This window comes from Cyprinus carpio, chromosome B6, assembly GCF_018340385.1.
Source record: "Cyprinus carpio isolate SPL01 chromosome B6, ASM1834038v1, whole genome shotgun sequence".
Taxonomy (NCBI): domain Eukaryota; kingdom Metazoa; phylum Chordata; class Actinopteri; order Cypriniformes; family Cyprinidae; genus Cyprinus; species Cyprinus carpio.
In genome coordinates, this window is record NC_056602.1 from 29,119,179 (window position 1) to 29,138,674 (window position 19,496).

Sequence of the window (19,496 nt, forward strand, 5' to 3'; positions counted from 1 at the left end):
TGAATATGTCATTATGATTATTATGCGTTATCTTGTATCAGGGCGTTTGAAGAGTGATTCCACCACTAGAGGGAGACAAAGTCAAAGCTATTGAGGTGAAAGATTGTGTGAAGCAACAATCACCAAAACTGAGATTCTTCATTACAGCTCATCCACTCTTACGAAAAAGATGGTATCAGTTGGAAATAGACTTTTAAAAAAAGATAGAAAAAACAAACAAATAATAAAAAAAGAGAATTTGGATCCATAGAATTTGATGATTCAGGTTTTTCCTGTGCCCTCATTACTTTCTATTGCGTTGGTCTTTTGTAAAATCCTTTAAACTAACAAAAGCCAGCTCCCTCATGACATCATAATTCTGGAAGTGACATAATTTATTGGATGGAGTCCTCAGCACAAATATCAGTAAGTGTTATCAATGCATGTGATGAATTCTGGGATGTTTTGTGAGGCTGGTTTTGTGAATGAAAACATTCATCCTTGAAAATGAATTTCAAGTAGACATCATCATGTTAGAGTTCGAAATACTGCAGCGCAGGAGTGAATGATCTGAGAAAGTAATCTTTTTTTTTTTATGAAATGATGTCAGATGCATGATGTCTAGATCAGAGTTTGCTCAGGAACATCACAACCGTTTCCACATATAAAGAGACTAATTAGAGTCTATTTGGTAATTAGGTTGAATGGCTTCACACTGCGCCTTCAGTGCAAACATGAGATTCTTTCACTACATCAATACTTTCAGATGAAGAGCTTCAGCTGTCTGTGTTTGAGTTCTGGAGATCAAAATAATACCATTACAAAATGATAGAAATGTACTATATATAAATGTTATGTTAAAATAACACAGTTATGGCATCAAAGAGAAAGACCATGGTACTTTGATATATGAAAGTCATCTATTAAACACCAAAGATCTGCTATTAAGTGCTTTGTTTTATGTGGTTTTAAATATTTATGAATACCATTTATTACATAATAATAATAATACATTTATTTGTTGTGTTTAATACTTTATTCATATTTATTATTTTAATAAAGTACAAAATTCAAAGGCAATAAAAAACATTTATATGACAGTAATTTTTGACTTTTTGAAGTTTTGAGTTTTTTTTTAAATCAAAGACACATTAATTATATTATGTATTATATATATATATATATATATATATATATATATATATATATATATATATATTACTTACAAATTTACATTAATGTTTAAGATTTACCAAGAATAATAAATAAGTAAACAACGTTCTGAATACAAAATTGTTTTAATAAAGAAAAAAAAATAAATGATTAAAATTGTTTGTACGTATACTTTTTTAATGGCAGATTTTTATAAAAATGTTCTTCTGTCGTAAACATTTGTTAATTTTAAGAATTAAAAGTAATTTTTTATATCTTTGTGGAGTTGGAATGAAAAGTGTTACGTTTGGAAAATGTAAATCTTTTTTTTTATTAAAATAATAAAAAAAAGAATGTAACCAACAATATACAAAGATGACTTTTTTGTTTTGCTGAACGTGTATTATTATTATTATTATTATTTATCATATGCTGTTTGTTTCAGTGTTAAACTTGCATTCTTTTAACATTCTTGCAATTTTATTTGATTTATTTTTATTATAATTTATTTTTTTTTTTCGTTTTTTTTTTTTTCGTTTTTTTTCTGTGTGAGTTTGTGCTTTTTGACAGAATTGCAACAAGCATGACAATAAAAGCAGGCTACTTTGAATCTGATAACTAAAGCTGCACTGAGAGAGAGAGAGAGAGAGAGAGAGAGAGAGAGAGAGAGAGAGAGAGAGAGAGAGAGAGTAGAGGGGTTTGGTTGGTGAGGAGGAGGGGATAAGTTGAGTTGGGACTCCGCTCCTCCGCTGGTATCCCAGGAATGTGTTGATCATGGCGGCCGCAGTGAAGCCCGTGAAGAGCGGACTGCTGGAGCTCCGCGTTACCGTGCACCACTGGATCCGTGTGCTCGCCGCTCTCAGCGAGGACTCGTTCACCGTGAGCCCCGGAGACACCGTCGATGAGCCCGCGGCCGCTGGGGCTGTTAACGGCGATCCGGCGAACCTCAGCGCCTCGCCGGTACCGGACACCATCACGAACGTCAAACGAACCGTCAGAGTCACCAAACAAGATGTTGGAGGACTCGGAATAAGTATTAAAGGTACGGGAACTCGTTTATATTCGGTTATTAAAGTGCTCTTGGATTACTTAAAACTTATTTTTCGTGAAACAGTTACTTTGAAACTGAAGAACGGTTTGATCCGGTTCAGTTATGAAGGTGGAGAATAACTAATAAACTATCATATCTATCATAAATATGTCTATCTATCTATCTATCTATCTATCTATCTATCTATCTATCATAAATATGTCTATCTGTCTATCATAAATATGCCTATCTATCTATCTATCTATCTATCTATCTATCTATCTATCTATCTATCTATCTATCTATCTATCTATCATAAATATGTCTATCTATCTATCTATCTATCTATCTATCTATCTATCTATCATAAATATGTCTATCTATCTATCTATCTATCTATCTATCTATCTATCTATCTATCTATCTATCTATCTATCTATCTATCTATCTATCTATCTATCTATCTATCTATCTATCTATCATAAATATGTATAATAAATCCAAAAAAACATACTAGTTAAACCATGGTAACCACAAATTAACCATGTTTGGCTGCACTAACTATAGTTTAACCGTGGTATTTATAGTACAATTTTAATTTTTGTAAGGGTATGGTATAGCACTACAGTAAGATACAGTCTTTTGAGTTTCTAATTCTCAAAATTCTGAAAACTATTGCCAAATTAAGTGACATGTCAGTGAAGGCCTTGGAGAAACATCATTACATTTGACCACATCTGTTGTGATGTTTTATTAATCATCATTAGCGTAGATGTAGCGAGTGTTTGGTTTGGTTCTGAGATTTACAGTTCGTGAATCACACGTGTGTGTGTTCTCGGGGGAGGACGGTGTTTGCACCCCGATGTCGACAGCTGACCGAAGAATTACCCATCATGCTCAGCCTGTCACTGGCTTCAGATGAAAGCTGTGGAGCGAGAGCAGAGAAGAGTATGGTGCTGTTTATTTTAGGGAGCCGGAGAGGAACGACCTTGCCTTGAGTCCGAAGTGCAGTTGTACGTCTATATTTACTGTGGTACAAGTCTTTGGGCCTGAACGCTTTTGGAAACCCCTTGAAAACACACATGAAAACTCAGCAGCACCTCTTTTCTACTAAGAACCCTTTGCTTGGGTTTGTATTGTTTTAATTTGTTGCTAGCCAGAAATTAAGTGACTAGAATTTGTTGAATTATGGATATTTTGTCAAGTATGCATTGTATTCTCAGCATTGCCACAAGGGGCACTTTGGCCTAAATGATCAGATTTTCAATTTCTAGAGATTCGAGGAGTAAAGAAATAATTATAAATAAACAACAACAAAGGAAAATATCTAAATAAGACTTAAATCAACACCTATTAGTGTAACCAAATTCTAGTTATTACATTTCTGCCAAGTGACTTTTAGGGCTCCTTGCAGCTTTCCACCAAAATAAAAGCTTGATGGTTTAATGCAGGGTTTTTATAGTTAACTAAACTAAAACAAAAATTAAACAATAATTTAAATAAAATTAACATTAACTTAAGTAAAATAACATATATAAAAATGTAAACTTTTTTTCAGCTAGTTGCCAATGAAACACTTTCATTTATTTTAACTTTATATATTAAAAAAAAACTAAAACTGAAATAAAAAAGACTATATATATATAAAAAAACTATTTTATATTTTTTTTATATATTAAAACAAAAGTTAAATTTAAAAAAATCATTCATGCTAAAATAACACTGGTTTAATGCTTGAAAATTTAGAATTTAAGATATTAAATATTAGGACTGTAATTTTACTGTTATACTGTAAAAAAATGCTGTTATTTTCTTAAATATTCCATTTTATATTTTACACTGAAAGAGTATTATTACAATGTAATATTTCATTTGGTTTAATAGTTGTATATATATAATATATAACGAGTGCCTCGATTGTGAAGTGCTACAATAAAGCACAGCAAACCTGGAGCTCTTTAAATGAAATGATTTTAAATCACAATTTTTATCAGAAAAATCGCTATAATGTTTTTTTTTTTGTTTTTGTTTTTCCAAATGAGAGATGTACACTGAGATCCAAAAGCCTACACACATTCTGGTTCAACATTACACTAAAATTCATATGCTGTTAATGTAATTTGTAATTAAAATATTTGTGCTAAAATAGAAGCGTTTCCTCGAGTGGACTCAGACCTTTGAACACTGTATTTGCAGAAGAATGATGCAATCAGCTGAAGGTCATTGCATTTTAGCATTAGTGTGTTTGTGTAGGACGTCCTGGCAGGGACTGCAGAGGGAAATGATTGATAACTTGCTGGATCTCAAGCAGAGAGACCCCAGAGGTTGCCAACAGTATCTGGCAGGAGCCGAGCTCCCAGCCGCATGTGTTTTCAAAGGTCAAAAGGTCACTAGAATAGAGGGTGATTAAACAAAACATCTTCTGATACATGCTGAGGATGATGACGGTGAGGAAGAAGCTGCTGGTGATATTCCACTCGTGAGCACGACCACACAGTCTCTTTAAAGCGATATAAAACCTGGAACCACATATAAATGTTTTATGGTTTATACTCAAGGTGGTCATTTCACATGCCCTTGATTTTCTAGATGTGTGTTTAAAGCCTAAGAGCCTTTGAGACCAGCGACACCAGCTGTCTGGTTCTCATTGGAAATTTCATTCAGATGCTCGTCTCCTCCAAGAGAACGCCACAAACCGAACCATCATTCACTAAAGAAGATATATGTGTGTTGGTCTGTAATATTTGGAGCACACCCCAGCTCAAGGATGAAGGCGATGAAATTTTGATTGGTATTACAGCGTTGCCCGTAAATCACATCAAAGGGCACTTCAGTAGTCAAGATTTAGAGCTGGTTTTTTGATGCAGTTGCTGTGTATTTAGCAATGAACACTCAACCAGTTTCATTTTAAGAGAGTTTTGGTGATTTATGTGATTAGTGTCCTTTGAGTTTGGACAGTATGATATTTAAATAAAAGAAGAGCTATATTTGGAAATAATGAATCATTCAAAAGTGATTGGGTTTGTTTTGTTATTATATAACCAAATTGTGCAGCCCTACCAAAAAGCACAGCAAACATAGTCTTTAATTGCATTTTTATTTCATTAACATATTTTTAAATTGCATTTCATATAATTTTTTAAAGAAAAAATTGCAATGTTTTTGTTGTGGAGTGCATCCCCATATATATATATATATATATATGTCAGCATTCGACCTCCTGTAGTTTTGTCTCCACGCCTCTAGAGGTCCCCTGTGTTGCTTTCTGCCTTAATTCTTCCTCGCTTACCCTTGTCACATTATGCAGGTCACCTGTGCCTTGTTTCTCTTAGAGTATTTTAACAGTGTTTTTTTCCCTTTGTTCAACACTTGGTTTTTGAGTCTTGGCTGTGTGCTACCTGCTTTTGTTTTCCAAGTCTTTCCAAGTTATCTCAAAGTAAGGTGTTTTTGTTATTTGATTGCTTGTATGCTCTAGTTTTGTTTTCTCCCCTCGTGGAGTTTTTATTTTCCCATGTGTTTTTTTTTTTGTTTCTATTTTTCTTTCATGTATTTATTCCTCTGTCTAAGAAGAACTTTTGTTGGATTTTTGGCTCGCAAAGACCTTCATCCGTGCCTTTTAATAAACCAACCTTGCCTGGAGTACTGGCTTGAGTATTTCGTTTGGGTCCAACATTACACCCTCTGTGGCCTAGTGGCAGATCTCTCAACCACCACACCAGAGGCCCGGGTTCTAGCCCAGCTTGTGATATATATAAATATATATATATATAATTAGAATTTTATCTTATAGTGCAGTTGTAAAATTACAATACTAATATTTACGTCTGAATTTGGGTTGCTTTTGTTGCGGAGCAAATCTGAAAATAAACATAAAGTTAAAAAGCCACTTTTTACTCTAAATATACTTTTTATGTGACCCATCCTCTTAGATTTTAACAAAACTTAAAAAAAAAATTGGGTATACTCAAACCAACACAAATCTCTTTCAGTAACCATTTTTTCTCTCTGTATGCACTATAAAATAATAAAGTTATTTTATTGTGATTTAATATTAATTTAAAACATATTCAATAAATTAATAAATATAATGTAATACTTTTCTAGTGTAAAAATGTAATATATATAATCAAATAAAATAATTTGTATTTAATAAAAATAATACAAATTTTATTGTATAGTAGGCCTACAACTGTAAAATTGCAATACTAACATCTACATCTGAATTTCTTAATTTTCAAATGTTAATTCATCTACTATTATTTATTTTGGCAGTTTGCCGACAAGTAAATATATGCACTGCCATTTTCAGAGTGAAGCGCGGCACTGTGTTCATTTAGACGCATACAGCTCATGATACAGTGTTTCAGCATCTCAGAGTGCCTCGATTCACAATAAATTAACCAAGCTGCTCTAAAACACTGAAACATTGTATTGTGAGCACCATATTCATTCTGTATCCAGCAGCGCAAACAGTATATTTATTCAAATAAATCTTAGCAATTTGATTATTGCATTAATTAAGCCATATCGCAATATCGGCTTGATATATCGTGCAGCCACAATTTTGACACTTATAATATTTTATAGTTTAATAGACCAGCATTAATTGGAGGGAATAGTTAGAATGGGAACTGGTATCCTCAGTTGACTAAAAAGTGGCAAAATATATAACGTTAATAATTAAATGCAGATTGTGATAATTTACATTTTTTTTTACATTACAGTTTTTACGTGAAGCATTTCATTTAAATAATTAATAATACAATCGGGCTACACTGATCTTTAAATATGATCTTCATCTTTCCCAGAAAGGATCTGTCTTTCCTTTATGTCCTCTTTAGACTCAATGGCCATTTTGAGTTTCTGCCAGAACGCTCGAGTATCTTCTCCAGGTTTGGGGCGCCGTAGATACGTCTGCTTCTTTACCAGCTTGCGCATTCGGTAATATGGCGAAAGCTGGTGTGCTGGAATATCCTCGAGAAAAACTAGAACCAAAACGTCTTTCTGTTCATCAAAAAGTCTGAAGCTGGCCACCTGGATCTCATTCGAACACCAAACACTCTTCAGGTAGTTGTGCGTGATCAGGCAGACGGTTTTGCGGCTGTTGTATATTGCATCCACGATGTTGTCGATAATAGCCTTTCCTGGCTGGAAGTCTCGGTGATGAAGGCACAATCTCAAGCCGTGTTGACCCTCAAGTTTAGGCACAAGTTCTTCCAGAACCCATGGCTCTTCTTGAGCATTGTACGAAATGAAGGCGTCATATTGGAAATCCAGTTGATTTAAGGGTTGCTTCCTCTTTTTGTCATTGAGGAAAGCCAAAAAGAGGTAGTACGCATAGACCAGTTGCCATTTTAGAAAGTGGTAGATAAATGAAATGACTAGATTGAGAATGACAATGGAAGAGCTGTAGATAAAGCAGATGAAGTCGTAATTCACATTGCAGGATTCAGTGTTGAAGGCTGCCAGACTCTTTCCACTTAAAGAAAGGGGATAGCGACATTCGTACCTGTTCAGGTAGAGCACCTGTGTTTTATTGTTCTTGACGGCCCAGTCGATGAACCAAGCGTTACTACAGTCGCACGTGAAGCTGTTGTTTTGCAAATCAAGCACTTTGAGTTGAGGAAGCGATTGGATGATTGTTTGGTTTATAAATTCAAGGTCATTCATACTTGCTCGCAGGATCGTCAGATTGGAGAGATTTGCGTCAACTAAGAAGTCCAAGGACTTAAGGTGAGTCCGACCCAACGTAATCTTGTTTAGGCCTGATATTGGCTGGAAAAGCCTGGACGGCAAAGCATTCCTGTTCGCAAGATTATTATTTGTCAAATCCAAGTAAGTAAGCTTGGGAGTGGAACTAAATGTGTCCACATGTAAATTCTTGACATTAAGGTTCCCAGCATAAAATAATTGCAAGTTTTTGAGACCTTTCAGGAAGTTCGAAGGGATGTAGTTTAAGCCTCGACGTTGACTGTTGATCTTCAAAACTCTCAGTTCAGTTAACAGGATGAACGGTGGACTTTGTAGCTCCTCTTGACTCTCGTATGAGATGTAATTGCAACTCAGATCTACACTCTTTAGGTAAGGCGTACCGGCGAACACAGTATGGTTTTCAAGAGTTCTTTCTGTGATTTTGTTAGATGCAAGATGCAAGTCTGTTAAATTTATCAGTCCTGCAAAAGCATTTGGATCGATATTTAATATTTGGCTATCTGAGAGATGCAAGGTCCGAAGGGAATCCAAAGTTTTAAAAGAGTATCTTTGGATGGCACTCAACTTATTGTTATTCAAATCCAGGTATTGTAATTTTTTGGGGCCGTGTGTAAAGGTGCCACTGACTGTTAACATACGATTGCTGCTCAAAATGAGCTCTTCGAGATTTCCTAAATTCTTAAATACACATTCCTTGATTGTCACAATTTGGTTCTTGTGCAAATAGAGTTGCCTTAACTGCGTCAGATTCGCAAAATCAGAGCAGGCAAGATTTTGAATGTTGTTGAGATGAAGATCGAGGACCCGTAAGTTGGGGAGAACCCAAAGGGTGTCATTCAGTTGCGTCAGACGGTTCTTTTGTATTCGTAACTCTGTCAAGTTGACTAGATGATAGAATGACGACTTATAGATTCTAAATACGCTGTTGTTTCTTAGGTGCAACTCATTCAAAAGTGCACACGGTCTAAACATGTGATCGTTAAGTACAGAAAGTCGGTTGTCCTCCAAGTGGAGACCCCTCAGACTGGGAGAACATGCCTTCTGTAAAAGCGTCTCCACTTTGAACCCCTTCAGACCATCCAGTGCCATCCAGGTCACAGAAGCGAAACTCTGCATTATATAACCAAGCTGGTTTTCTTCAATGTGATTCCTACTGAGGTTGAGAGTCTTAACTGTGTTCAGGAACGCCTTGTCTAGAATGAACCTAGTGGAAGTATCGGTCTGGAAACAGCTTGACAAATCCAAGTACTCAAGTTCAGGAAAGATGTTTTCCGTCATCTTGAACACTGTCAAGGGATTCATCGACAGATCCAACTTTTTCAAATCAAAGAATGCCGATGGGATGTCGCTTGAGTTGAAAACTCGGAAGCCGTTCTTTCCCAAGTAAAGTTCCTCCAGATGTGGTACTTGAAGAAGAGGATGGAGTTTGGAAACGTGCTTTAACTTGTTATTGGTAAAGTTTACGAGCCTCAAATTCGAAAGTGTCGCAAGTGACTGGTTTTCAATCGTCTCTATGTAATTCGAGTCGAGTCTTAAATAAGTCAGGTTTGCAAGACCGTTGAGGAGGTTTGTGGTCACCGTTTTGATTTTATTGTGGGACAGGTTGAGCTCTTCCAGGTTTGTTAGGTAACTCAATGCATTGGCGTGTATTTCAGATATCCTGTTGTGAGATATGTTTAAAATGATCAGATTTGAAAGTCTGATGAAATCCCATTCAACGATCCGATGGATGGCATTGTAGGAAATATCCAGATTGACAGTGTTGTGGGGTAACGGTGAAGGTGTTTTCCTGTAACCCATCCTGTTGCACAGCACCTTCAGATGGCCAGAGTATTCAAAGGGATAATAAATGGTGCAGTTACTTAAAGAAAAGCCGTCGGTCAGGGTTGTGAGGACGCAACAGTACAAAACGAAGAAAAATGCAGAACTTTCCCTCATTTTAATGTTTTCAACTTTTACTTGCAGTGTGAAATCTGTAAATAACAGAAGTCCGCAATGATTTTGAAGGGAGATAATGAGGCGTTGACAAGATCTTAAAATAGAAATAGACTTCCTTCTCAGTCTTGATTGGTTGTCTCAGACATCGCCTTGATTTTCCCCTGTAAGAGACATATTTTGTTTGAAAACACACGATATGTCCACTTGTCTAATGTCTTGTGATTAGCAAAAGCATATATGTGACCTTGGACCACAAAACCAGTCATAAGGGTCAATTTCTCGAAATTGATATTTATACATCATTGAAAGCTGAATAAATAAGCTTTACTTTGATGTATGGTTTGTTAGGATCGGACAATATTTGGCCGAGATACATCTATTTGAAAATCTGGAATCTGAGGGTGCAAAAAAATCTAAATACTGAGAAAATCACCTTTAAATTTGTCCAAATGAAGTTCTTAGCAATGCATATTACTAATCAAAAAATAAGTTTTAATATATTTATGGTAGGAAATTTACAAAATATATTCATGGAACATGATCTTTACTTAATATCCTAATGATTTTTGGCATAAAAGAAAAAGCTGTAATTTTGACCCATACAATGTATTTTTGGCTATTGCTACAAATATACCCCAGAGACTTAAGACTGGTTTTGTGATCCAGGGTCACATATAGATTGAAAGTGTGAAAATTATGCATGAAAGTCAACAAAAATACCAATTTGTTACCACAACTGATAATTATACAGGGTTTATGCAGGTCTCGAAGGTTTTTTAATTGTTTTTTCGTAATTTAAGTAAATTAAGAGGTCTTGATAGGTGTTGATAAGTGTTGAATTTATTAAGTTATTGAATTAATGGCATTACATGTAGCATGTTATTTTTATCTTGTTTTCTAACATCCTTAAATCAAAAACATTTGCTTGAGATCCAGTATGAAGATATGAAGTCTAGTTTTCTGAGAAATAATACAATACAATATGTTCCTTACAATTTCTTTACTTGGTCTTAAAAAGGTCTTAAAGTTCTAATGTAACGTCATTAAAACTGCAGAAACCCTGTAGTGTTTCATGTTTAATTTGCAATTAAAACAAATTCATTTGGATATAATGTAAGCAATTTTTTGTTTTGTAAACATGTAAAATGCAATTCTATCAATTGTAAAAAAATTTAATTATCTTACTGAAATATTTGTTTTTGTGCGAATTAGATTGGCATACCGTGTCTAAAGAGTGCTTTGCCACTGGTTTGATCTAGTTAATCAGTATTACAAATATAAGAAAGAGATCCCTACCTTGTTTGTCTATATTTCTAAGTAGCAGCATGACATGCAACCCAGTATATCAGAGAGAGTTCGAACAGTTTTAGAGGAAGAAGCCTTTTGAGTAGTTCCCTCTGTTTTAATGCGGAACTTTGAATGATGTGATGTCACTGCCGTATTATATGCACATTTGCATGCCTCTTCATGATTTCAACACCACAGATTGTTCTTCTTTCCATCACATGATTTAAAAAAAGACCGGTTAGTCAGCAGATACTTTCATACTGCATGAAGAGAGCCAGTATGTGTAAAAGTAAAAACTTGGTAAAGAAATATATAGACAAAACATAAAAAGTTCATCAAATATGTGACCCTGGAGCACAAAAGCATTCTTAAGTCTCTGGGGTATATTTGTAACAATAGCCAAAAATACATTGTATGGGTCAAAATGATCGATTTTTCTTTTATGCTAAAAATCATTAGGATATTAAGTAAAGATCATGTTCCATGAAGATATTTTGTACATTTCCTACTGTAAATATATTAAAACGTTTTTGATTAGTAATATGCATTGCTAAGAACTTCATTTGGACAACTTTAAAGGTGATTTTCTCAATATTTAGATTTTTTTGCAATCTCAGATTAGTTGTATCTCAGCAAAATATCGTCCTATCCTAACAAACCATACATCAATGGAAAGGAAAAAATCTCAGTTGTTATGTCTGGTTTTGTGGTCCATGAGGTCACATATGATGGTCAATTTAAACATTCATGTTTGTGTTTTCAGTAAGCTTAGTGTGTAATGTATTGCCATTTACCACATGTGCAAATGTATTTTGTGTTAACAGGTGGGAAGGAGAATAAGATGCCCATCCTGATCTCAAAGATTTTCAAAGGACTGGCGGCGGACCAGACGGAGGCTCTTTACGTGAGCGATGCGATTCTGTCCGTGAACGGCTACGACCTCAGAGACGCCACTCATGACGAGGCTGTTCAGGCCCTGAAGAAAACTGGCAAGGAGGTCATTCTGGAAGGTAAGACAGAGCAGATTGTTGGACTTTAAGGAACAGATCAGCCAAAATTTTTTATTTTTTTTTTACTGATTTTGGTTCTTGGAACACAAAAGTTTATGTTAATATCCTGATCATTCTTTTACATATAATAACAGTGGGCTGTCAAGCTCTGGAATAAAAAAATTAAAAAAAAAAAAAATCCCTGGAATGACAAACACCATGCATATTTCTCTTCTGAATTCATACAGTACATTAGTGTCAGGAACAGACCCAAATTTTACTCATTATGTGCTGAAAATCATGAAGGATCAAACCTACTGTAACTGTCCTGAACGTCTGAATCATAAACAAATTGTTCTTCTTTTTTCGTTTTTGTATACTTTAACTTGAAGCACTAAAATAACTAAAAATAAAAAAAACTTAAGAAAAAAAAAAAAGAATAAAACTACATATTTAATTAAATATTTAATATTTGTGTTACTTGATGCAGAAAAAAAAGTTATATATTTTCATTTTTGTTTAGTTTAACTTTAAGTACTAAGATGACAAAAAAAAGAATAAAAACATAAAAATATTTGTGTTACTTGATGCGGAAAAAAAAACGTTTAGTGAAATTAAATATAATATTTTTTATTTTATTTTATATATATATATTGAAATTAAATATAATATTTTTTTTTTTTTTTACAGTTTGTAATCAAATCAGTTTATATATATATATATATATATATATATGTATATATATATATAATAAAAAAGTTGAGAAATCTTTAAAGTTTAAGGCAACCAGCTTCAGCAGATTTCTGAGTTTTCTCAACTTGTTTTTTTAAAAGGTTTTTGAGTTTTCTCAATTTTTTGTTTTATAAACTGAGAACGACAAGTTAAGAAAACTCAAAAATCTGCTGGTTGCCTTGAACTTTGAAGTTTTCTCAACTTTTTATTTTTTACAGTGCAGCTATAGTTTCCAAAGCAACAATTCTCATTTTTGTTTAGTTTAACTCAAAGTACTAAAATAACTAAAAATAAATAAACTAAAAATAATAAATAAAATCTATATATACCTATTTAATGAAAAAATGTGAAAAGAGAATCTCATTCTAAATATTAGCAAAAATCTATCAGACTTTTAATATATTAACCACTTATATGATATTTTTATGGTATTTTTTGTCATTTTGGAGCTTGACCCATTCGTTCACTTCAAGCCTTTTACAGCATTACACTCTTAAAAATAAAGATTTCAGAAGAGTGTTTTTGCAGTGGTGCAATAGAAGAACCATTTTCGGTTCCCAAAATAACCTTTCAGTGAACAGTTCCCAAAAGAAGCATTTTGAAGAACATTTGAAAAATCTAAAGAACCTTTTCTGCATTTGAAATGTTCCATGGACGTTCAAAGTTGTTCATAGAAACACTGATGCCTGTAAAGACCTTTATTTTTAAGAGTGTAGAGCTGCCATTAACCAACTTTCCTTTTTTAGTTTGAACACTGTTTCTGTTCTCTCTTTCTCTTAGTGCAGGGGTCAGCAACCCTTTTGACATGAAGTGTTCAGATGGGAAACCATCAGACCTTAATAACTGTGCACAAGTGTTTGGAACTAAAACTGAGCATGAGTATATCGGTGAAAGATAATTACATTAATGCACATCTTTAAAAGGCTTGATGGAGTCCATAATGGAAGATGGGCTGTATAGTTTTTTATGAGCCTGCACGTGTGTGTGAGATAATGCCATATCAGCATTTTAGCCCCTTAAAGAAGGCTCTTAAGCGCCAATGATGCAGAAGTGAACAGGGTTTGCATGTAATGCTGCTCTCAGGTCCTACTTTTGAGTTCAGAATTAGTAATTACTGTGAGATGTACCTTCAGTGATTTTTGGACTGGATGTTTTTTCAGTTTCGTATTGCTTTCTGTCTTTTTTTAAAACTACAATCACAAAAGTTTTTTTTCTTCTTTTTTTAGCACATTAGGCTGTGTGCTTCAAAAAAAAAAAAAAAAAAAAAAAAATCCTAATATTTCTGTTTTGTTTTTCAGATGAAATATTTACACATTTTTAATATTTCTGTTTTGTTTTTCAGATGAAATATTTACACATTTTCAGTTCCTGAAACAAAAAAGAAAGCAATTTGGCAATAAGATTAGAAGAATAATTCTAAGGAATAATTACATTTACATTAATAATTTACATTTATGCATCTAGCAGACCCTTTTATCCAAAGCAACTTACAAAAGAGGAACAAAATCAATACTTAAATAATTAAGTAACACTTTACAAAAAGGTTTCATTTGTTAACATTAGTTAACAATATTAGTTAACATGAGCAACAATTTATTGAACAAGCATTTATTAATACTCACTCGAACAAGCATTTATTAATCGTAGTTAATGTTAAGTTTAATGTTTACTAATACATTATTATAATCAAAAGTTGTATTTGTTAACATTGGATTTGTAGCAATAGACACCAATACATTGTATGGGTCAAAATGATAAATTTTTCTTTTATGCCAAAAATCATTAGGATATTAATAAAGATCATGTTCCATGAAGATATTTAGTAAATTTCCTATTCTAACTATATTAAAACTTATTTTTTTTTTTTTGTTATGTGTTTTTATGAGATTTTTTTTTGAAAATTTTTAGGTGTTTTTTTCTATATTTTTGGATTTTTTTGCTCCCTCAGATTCCAGATTTTCAAATAGTTGTATCTCAGACAAATATTGTCCTCCTAACAAACCACACATCAATAGAGAGATTATTTATTCAGCTTTCAGATGATGTATAAACCTCAATTTCGAAAAAGTGACCCTTATGACTGGTTTTAATAATCTGATGTGACTTATAAGTAATATATTTGGTGAATATAAAAGAAAATGATATCTACGACACTTTAGGCACTTTGTCTCATTTTCTTCTGTAATTCTCACTTTGTGATCCTAAATCTGTGAGTTAGAGACAGACGGGCATCATGAGAGGGTCACAACAGGAACGATTGGAAGCATAAAAATTTATGTTCTCAGCTTTTCCCACCATGCTTGGATGCAAAAGGCTCATCACACACACACACACACACACACACACACACACACACACACACACACACACACACACACACACACACACACACACACACACACACACACACACGAGCAGCTCAGACTCTTGCAGTGGTTTCTATCTCAGGGATTTACTCTTTTCTGCTTAGTGAGTTTTCTATGTGTTTGGTTCTGCCTCCTTCTGCTTTCCTCACACATCAGCCATTGCATCTGCTTCACCTCTGAGGCATTCAGTCCTGCTTGATTCGTTCGTACTGGATCATACTGTGGATGTGAAGAATAATCTCTCAGACACACACACATTTAACGTCTGATCAGGTTTACTGGGTCTGTAGTGTTGATTTCTCTGACACATTTCTGTCTGTCGTTCTTGTTGAGAGTTGGAGGATTTTCTCTTGTGACATTTGAATCAAACAAATCAAGCATGAAGGTTTGTGACCTTCTGCTGCTCCAAATTTATTGACTATGAAATGCATTATTCATGGGAGGATATGTGGGTTTGAGTTCTAGTCTAGCTGGGAAGGATTCAGTGAAGGATCCTTTCTGTGCAGAATCACTGTGAAACTTCTGCAATCTCTCGCCTGATTTAAAGAGGAAAGTAAACAGAATCCTTCTGATTCCACATGTTAACACCGTGTCCAAACCAGACGTGACACGACATGCTTCCAGTGTTAAGTCAATGTAAATGCTGCATGCTTGAAAAAATTCCAGCCAATCAGAAAGTTTCATATTTAATATACTGCAGATATAATTTCCACTCTATCTATGTATGTTATCATGTGAAACGTCTATTTGTTGAATGTTAAACACAAGAAAATGTACTAATTTTCAAAAGTTTGGGAGTCAGAAAATAATACTTCAATTATTAAATTGATCAAAAGTGACAGTAAAGACTGTTACAAAAGATTATATTTCAGATAAATGCTGTTCTTTTGACATTTTTTTATTTCTCAAAGAACCTTGGGAGAAAATGTATCTAAATATGAAGCAACTGTTTTCAACATTGATAATAATCAGAAATGTTTCTTGAGCGGCAAATCAGCATATTAGAATGATTTCTGAAGATCATGTGACACTGAAGACTGGAGTAATGATGCTGAAAATACAGCTGCTCATCACAGAAATAAATTACATTTTAATAGATATTCACATAGGAAACATTTATTTTAAATCGTAATAATATTTCACTCTTTTTGATGTATTTTTGATCAAACAAATGCAGTCTTGGTGAGCAGAAGAGACTTCTTTCTGTAAAAATACATAATCTTAACTTTTGAACAGTATAGTGTGCATTATATTAAGAGTGAATTGCTAGCATACTGTTTACTCTAATAGTATGTGATATATTATAGAACAATATTAAACTCTTATACAGTAATATGCCATATGTTTAATGCACTTGACGTTCATTATTTTGTATTTTGAATGCAATTAAATGTGAGAAAATCAAATCAAATGCATTGCATTGCATCGTGAGATGCAGTATGCTGTGATCATGGACTAAACATTTTGGCGAATGCATATAATCCAAGTATTGCATGCATGTGTAATATTCACAAACTGTATACAGTACGCTGCAAAAATAGTCTGAGTAGCATGCTATTCTGAACATATCGCTCGTCAGATGCTGAGGTCCTCCACCCTCAAACTGAACGCATGACTTGATTCCAGGTCAGATCTTCATACTTGTGGCCAAATTAAATAGTTGCACTTAACCAAATTAAAATTATAAGCACTTCCAGCTGTTTTTACGGCTTCCAGTCAGGAGGAAAAGTTGTGGCGTATTTCTGGGATGATGAAAGCGTTTCTTTCCAGATTATTCAGATGTTAATGAAATGGAAAGTATGCATTAGCTACTTGATCTAAGCACACACTGCTTATATTAAACAGTTTAAATATGGAAACACACACAGACACACACACCCTTTTAAAACTGCTTACACACATTTTCAAAACTTTACACACAAATGCAAGAATTGCACACACAAAATGCAAAATGTCTCAGATCACTTGCAAAACGAAGCATTGCGTTCAAAATATCACAAACGGGTCTCAAAAGCAAACGTTTGCAAACACCTAGATTTTTAGATTTTGGTGTGTTACAGAGAGAACTTTTTTATGAAAAAAGGCAGAGAATAAGTGTATGGTTTTGCAGATTTGGTGTGTGCTTCTGCTTTTAGAGATTGTGTGACAAGTAAAGATTTTGTGTGTAAGCAGTTGAAAAAAACTGTGTTCATACTCTCAATTTTGAAATGCAATGACATTGAGGTATTTTTAAGCGTGCAAATACTTTTTTTGGGATCGCTGTGCATGCACCAGTTTGGTCCGGTGGTTTTGTGTGTTTTCAGGAACATTTTTGTGTAGGCGATGAGCGACATTCCGGGCACAGACGGATTCCGGACGCTCCCACGGCAACCGGAGGGCAGGGGCTCGACTGTAGGGGTCTGTTGTGTTTGACGTGTCTCTGGACTCTTGTGTTTGTCCAGTCAGCCAGCAAGAACAACTGCATGCCTCCGTGTCGCCCGACCCGGGCCTCAGCACCTGGAAACCACCGACCGAAGTCAGCAGCTAGAATAATCTCTCTCTAGTCTCTTAAAGGATGCTGGCTTTGTGTCCCAAAGGGCAGGAATGTTCACGTTTAGAGCAATGACAGCACAGACAGATTTATACCTTGTTTGTCTTTTCCTGAGAAACACTTTAAGTGAGTGTGTGAATGCAGATGTGTTTGGCTGAGGCATCGTAAGTATTCGAGGGGGCGATAGAGTTTCCCTCAAAAGTCTGTCATTGTACTAGATGTTTTTATTCAGGTAACTGGATTCACTCACTCAGAAAGAAAAACTCGTGGAGTATTTCATTGCTTTCTCTTTCATATCTCAGGTGTGAAAACTTGCTTCCATCACAGAATTAAAAATATAGTTGAGACGTTTTATTTCAAGATTATACCTCAAAGTTATGACTTTTTTCTTGTAATTGTGATTTTATATATCACAATTCTGAGTTTATGTCTGATAATTCTGAATTTGTCTTACAATTTCAGATTAAGTCTTGCACTATTGAGTTTATATCACACAGTTCTGGCTTTTTTCTTCATAATTCTCTTATTATATCTCGTAATTCTGACTTTTTCCCCTGTGTTTATGTGTTCTGGCTTTTTTCTTCATATGACTTTTTTCTTCATAATTCTCTTATTATATCTCGTAATTCTGACTTTTTCCCCCCATAATTGTGAGTTTATATATCTCACCATTCCGAGTTAATTCAATGAGGAAATCTGTTAATTCATCTGAGTTTGACACTTTTCATTGAATTCTGAATTTATTTATTTTTTGTCAATTCTGAGTTTACATCTTGCATTTCTTACTTCAGAAGAAAAAAGTGAGAATTGTAAGATATCAGCTTCCATACTCAGGAGACTTAATTATGTTTCATATAAAATATAAAATTTGTTTTAAATGTTTGTTTAAAAATGCTTTGAAGAAAATCCTTTGGAAGATTTAAATACAAAGAAGTGACATGTAACACATTGTTTAATTGTTTTTTTTAAAATGTGTTTTATGACATGTGATTGCAGACAAATCTGAGCACAGTTTGAGATCTCTTCTGAAAGTCTTTGTCTGCTCTCCATTCAGTCTTATTGAAGTTTAAGAGAAACAATTGAGATACTCAAAAAGATCTCAAAAGTTATTTTTCCAAAAACATGAACCTACACTGAAAAAAAAAGTGGTGTAAAAATTTTCACTCAGAAATTGCTAATAAATTTCACAATTATTCACATAGAAATGACAAGAAACACTGAATTATATCTCAAGTTTTGAATTTGAAAGACTGAAATAGTATTGTGTTGTAAAACATACTCCAATAATTGTTATTAAAAACTGAAATAGTATTTTTTTAGCTAGAGGTAAGAGTATGGAGCTATAAAATCAATGTGGAGCAGCTCATATCATTGGAAATCATAAGAAATGTCTTTTATCAGAAAAGACATCTTCAAGTCTCTTCAGTCTCATTGCTGTGATACAATTAAGATACTAAAGGAAATATCAAAAGTGTGTTTTTTAAGATGCATGAATTTATTTACATCAAGGTATTACAGTCTTACACATTTCATAATGCACCGATGCACAAATAGATTCATGTTTAGCGACTCTAGCGAGAAGTGTTTGCATTCACATACTGAAGCAGAGATGTCTTTATTTCACAGTTGAATCTGGCACCGGACTGGATCCTAACATTTGGTTTGGGTTAAACCAAATCGTTCAAAGATGAGCTGTGTTTTTCCGCCTGTTACTCATCAGAACAATCATGACCTCCTCCCTGTTTCCTTCCTTTGCTTTTCTTTTTCCCACTGTTTCCACA

The 19,496-nt window shown here is 34.0% G+C and overlaps 2 protein-coding genes across 2 annotated transcripts in view; one reads left to right on the forward strand and one right to left on the reverse strand.

Moving 5' to 3' along the window:
* Positions 1–1,820: 1,820 nt before the first annotated feature.
* snta1 (syntrophin, alpha 1) overlaps positions 1,821–19,496 on the forward strand; it is a 32,243-nt gene continuing 14,567 nt past the window's right edge. The window contains exons 1-2 of the mRNA XM_042726678.1: positions 1,821–2,173; positions 11,923–12,108. Coding sequence (XP_042582612.1) covers positions 1,906–2,173; positions 11,923–12,108 — 454 coding nt within the window. The 5' untranslated portion in view covers positions 1,821–1,905. The remainder of the gene's footprint in view (positions 2,174–11,922; positions 12,109–19,496) is intronic.
* LOC122137717 (toll-like receptor 13) lies at positions 5,776–11,294 on the reverse strand. Its single transcript, XM_042726677.1, has 2 exons — positions 11,108–11,294; positions 5,776–9,972 (listed from the first exon to the last, which is right to left on the reverse strand). The coding sequence occupies exon 2, from the start codon at positions 9,809–9,811 to the stop codon at positions 6,944–6,946; it is 2,868 nt and encodes a 955-aa protein (XP_042582611.1). The 5' UTR covers positions 9,812–9,972; positions 11,108–11,294; the 3' UTR covers positions 5,776–6,943.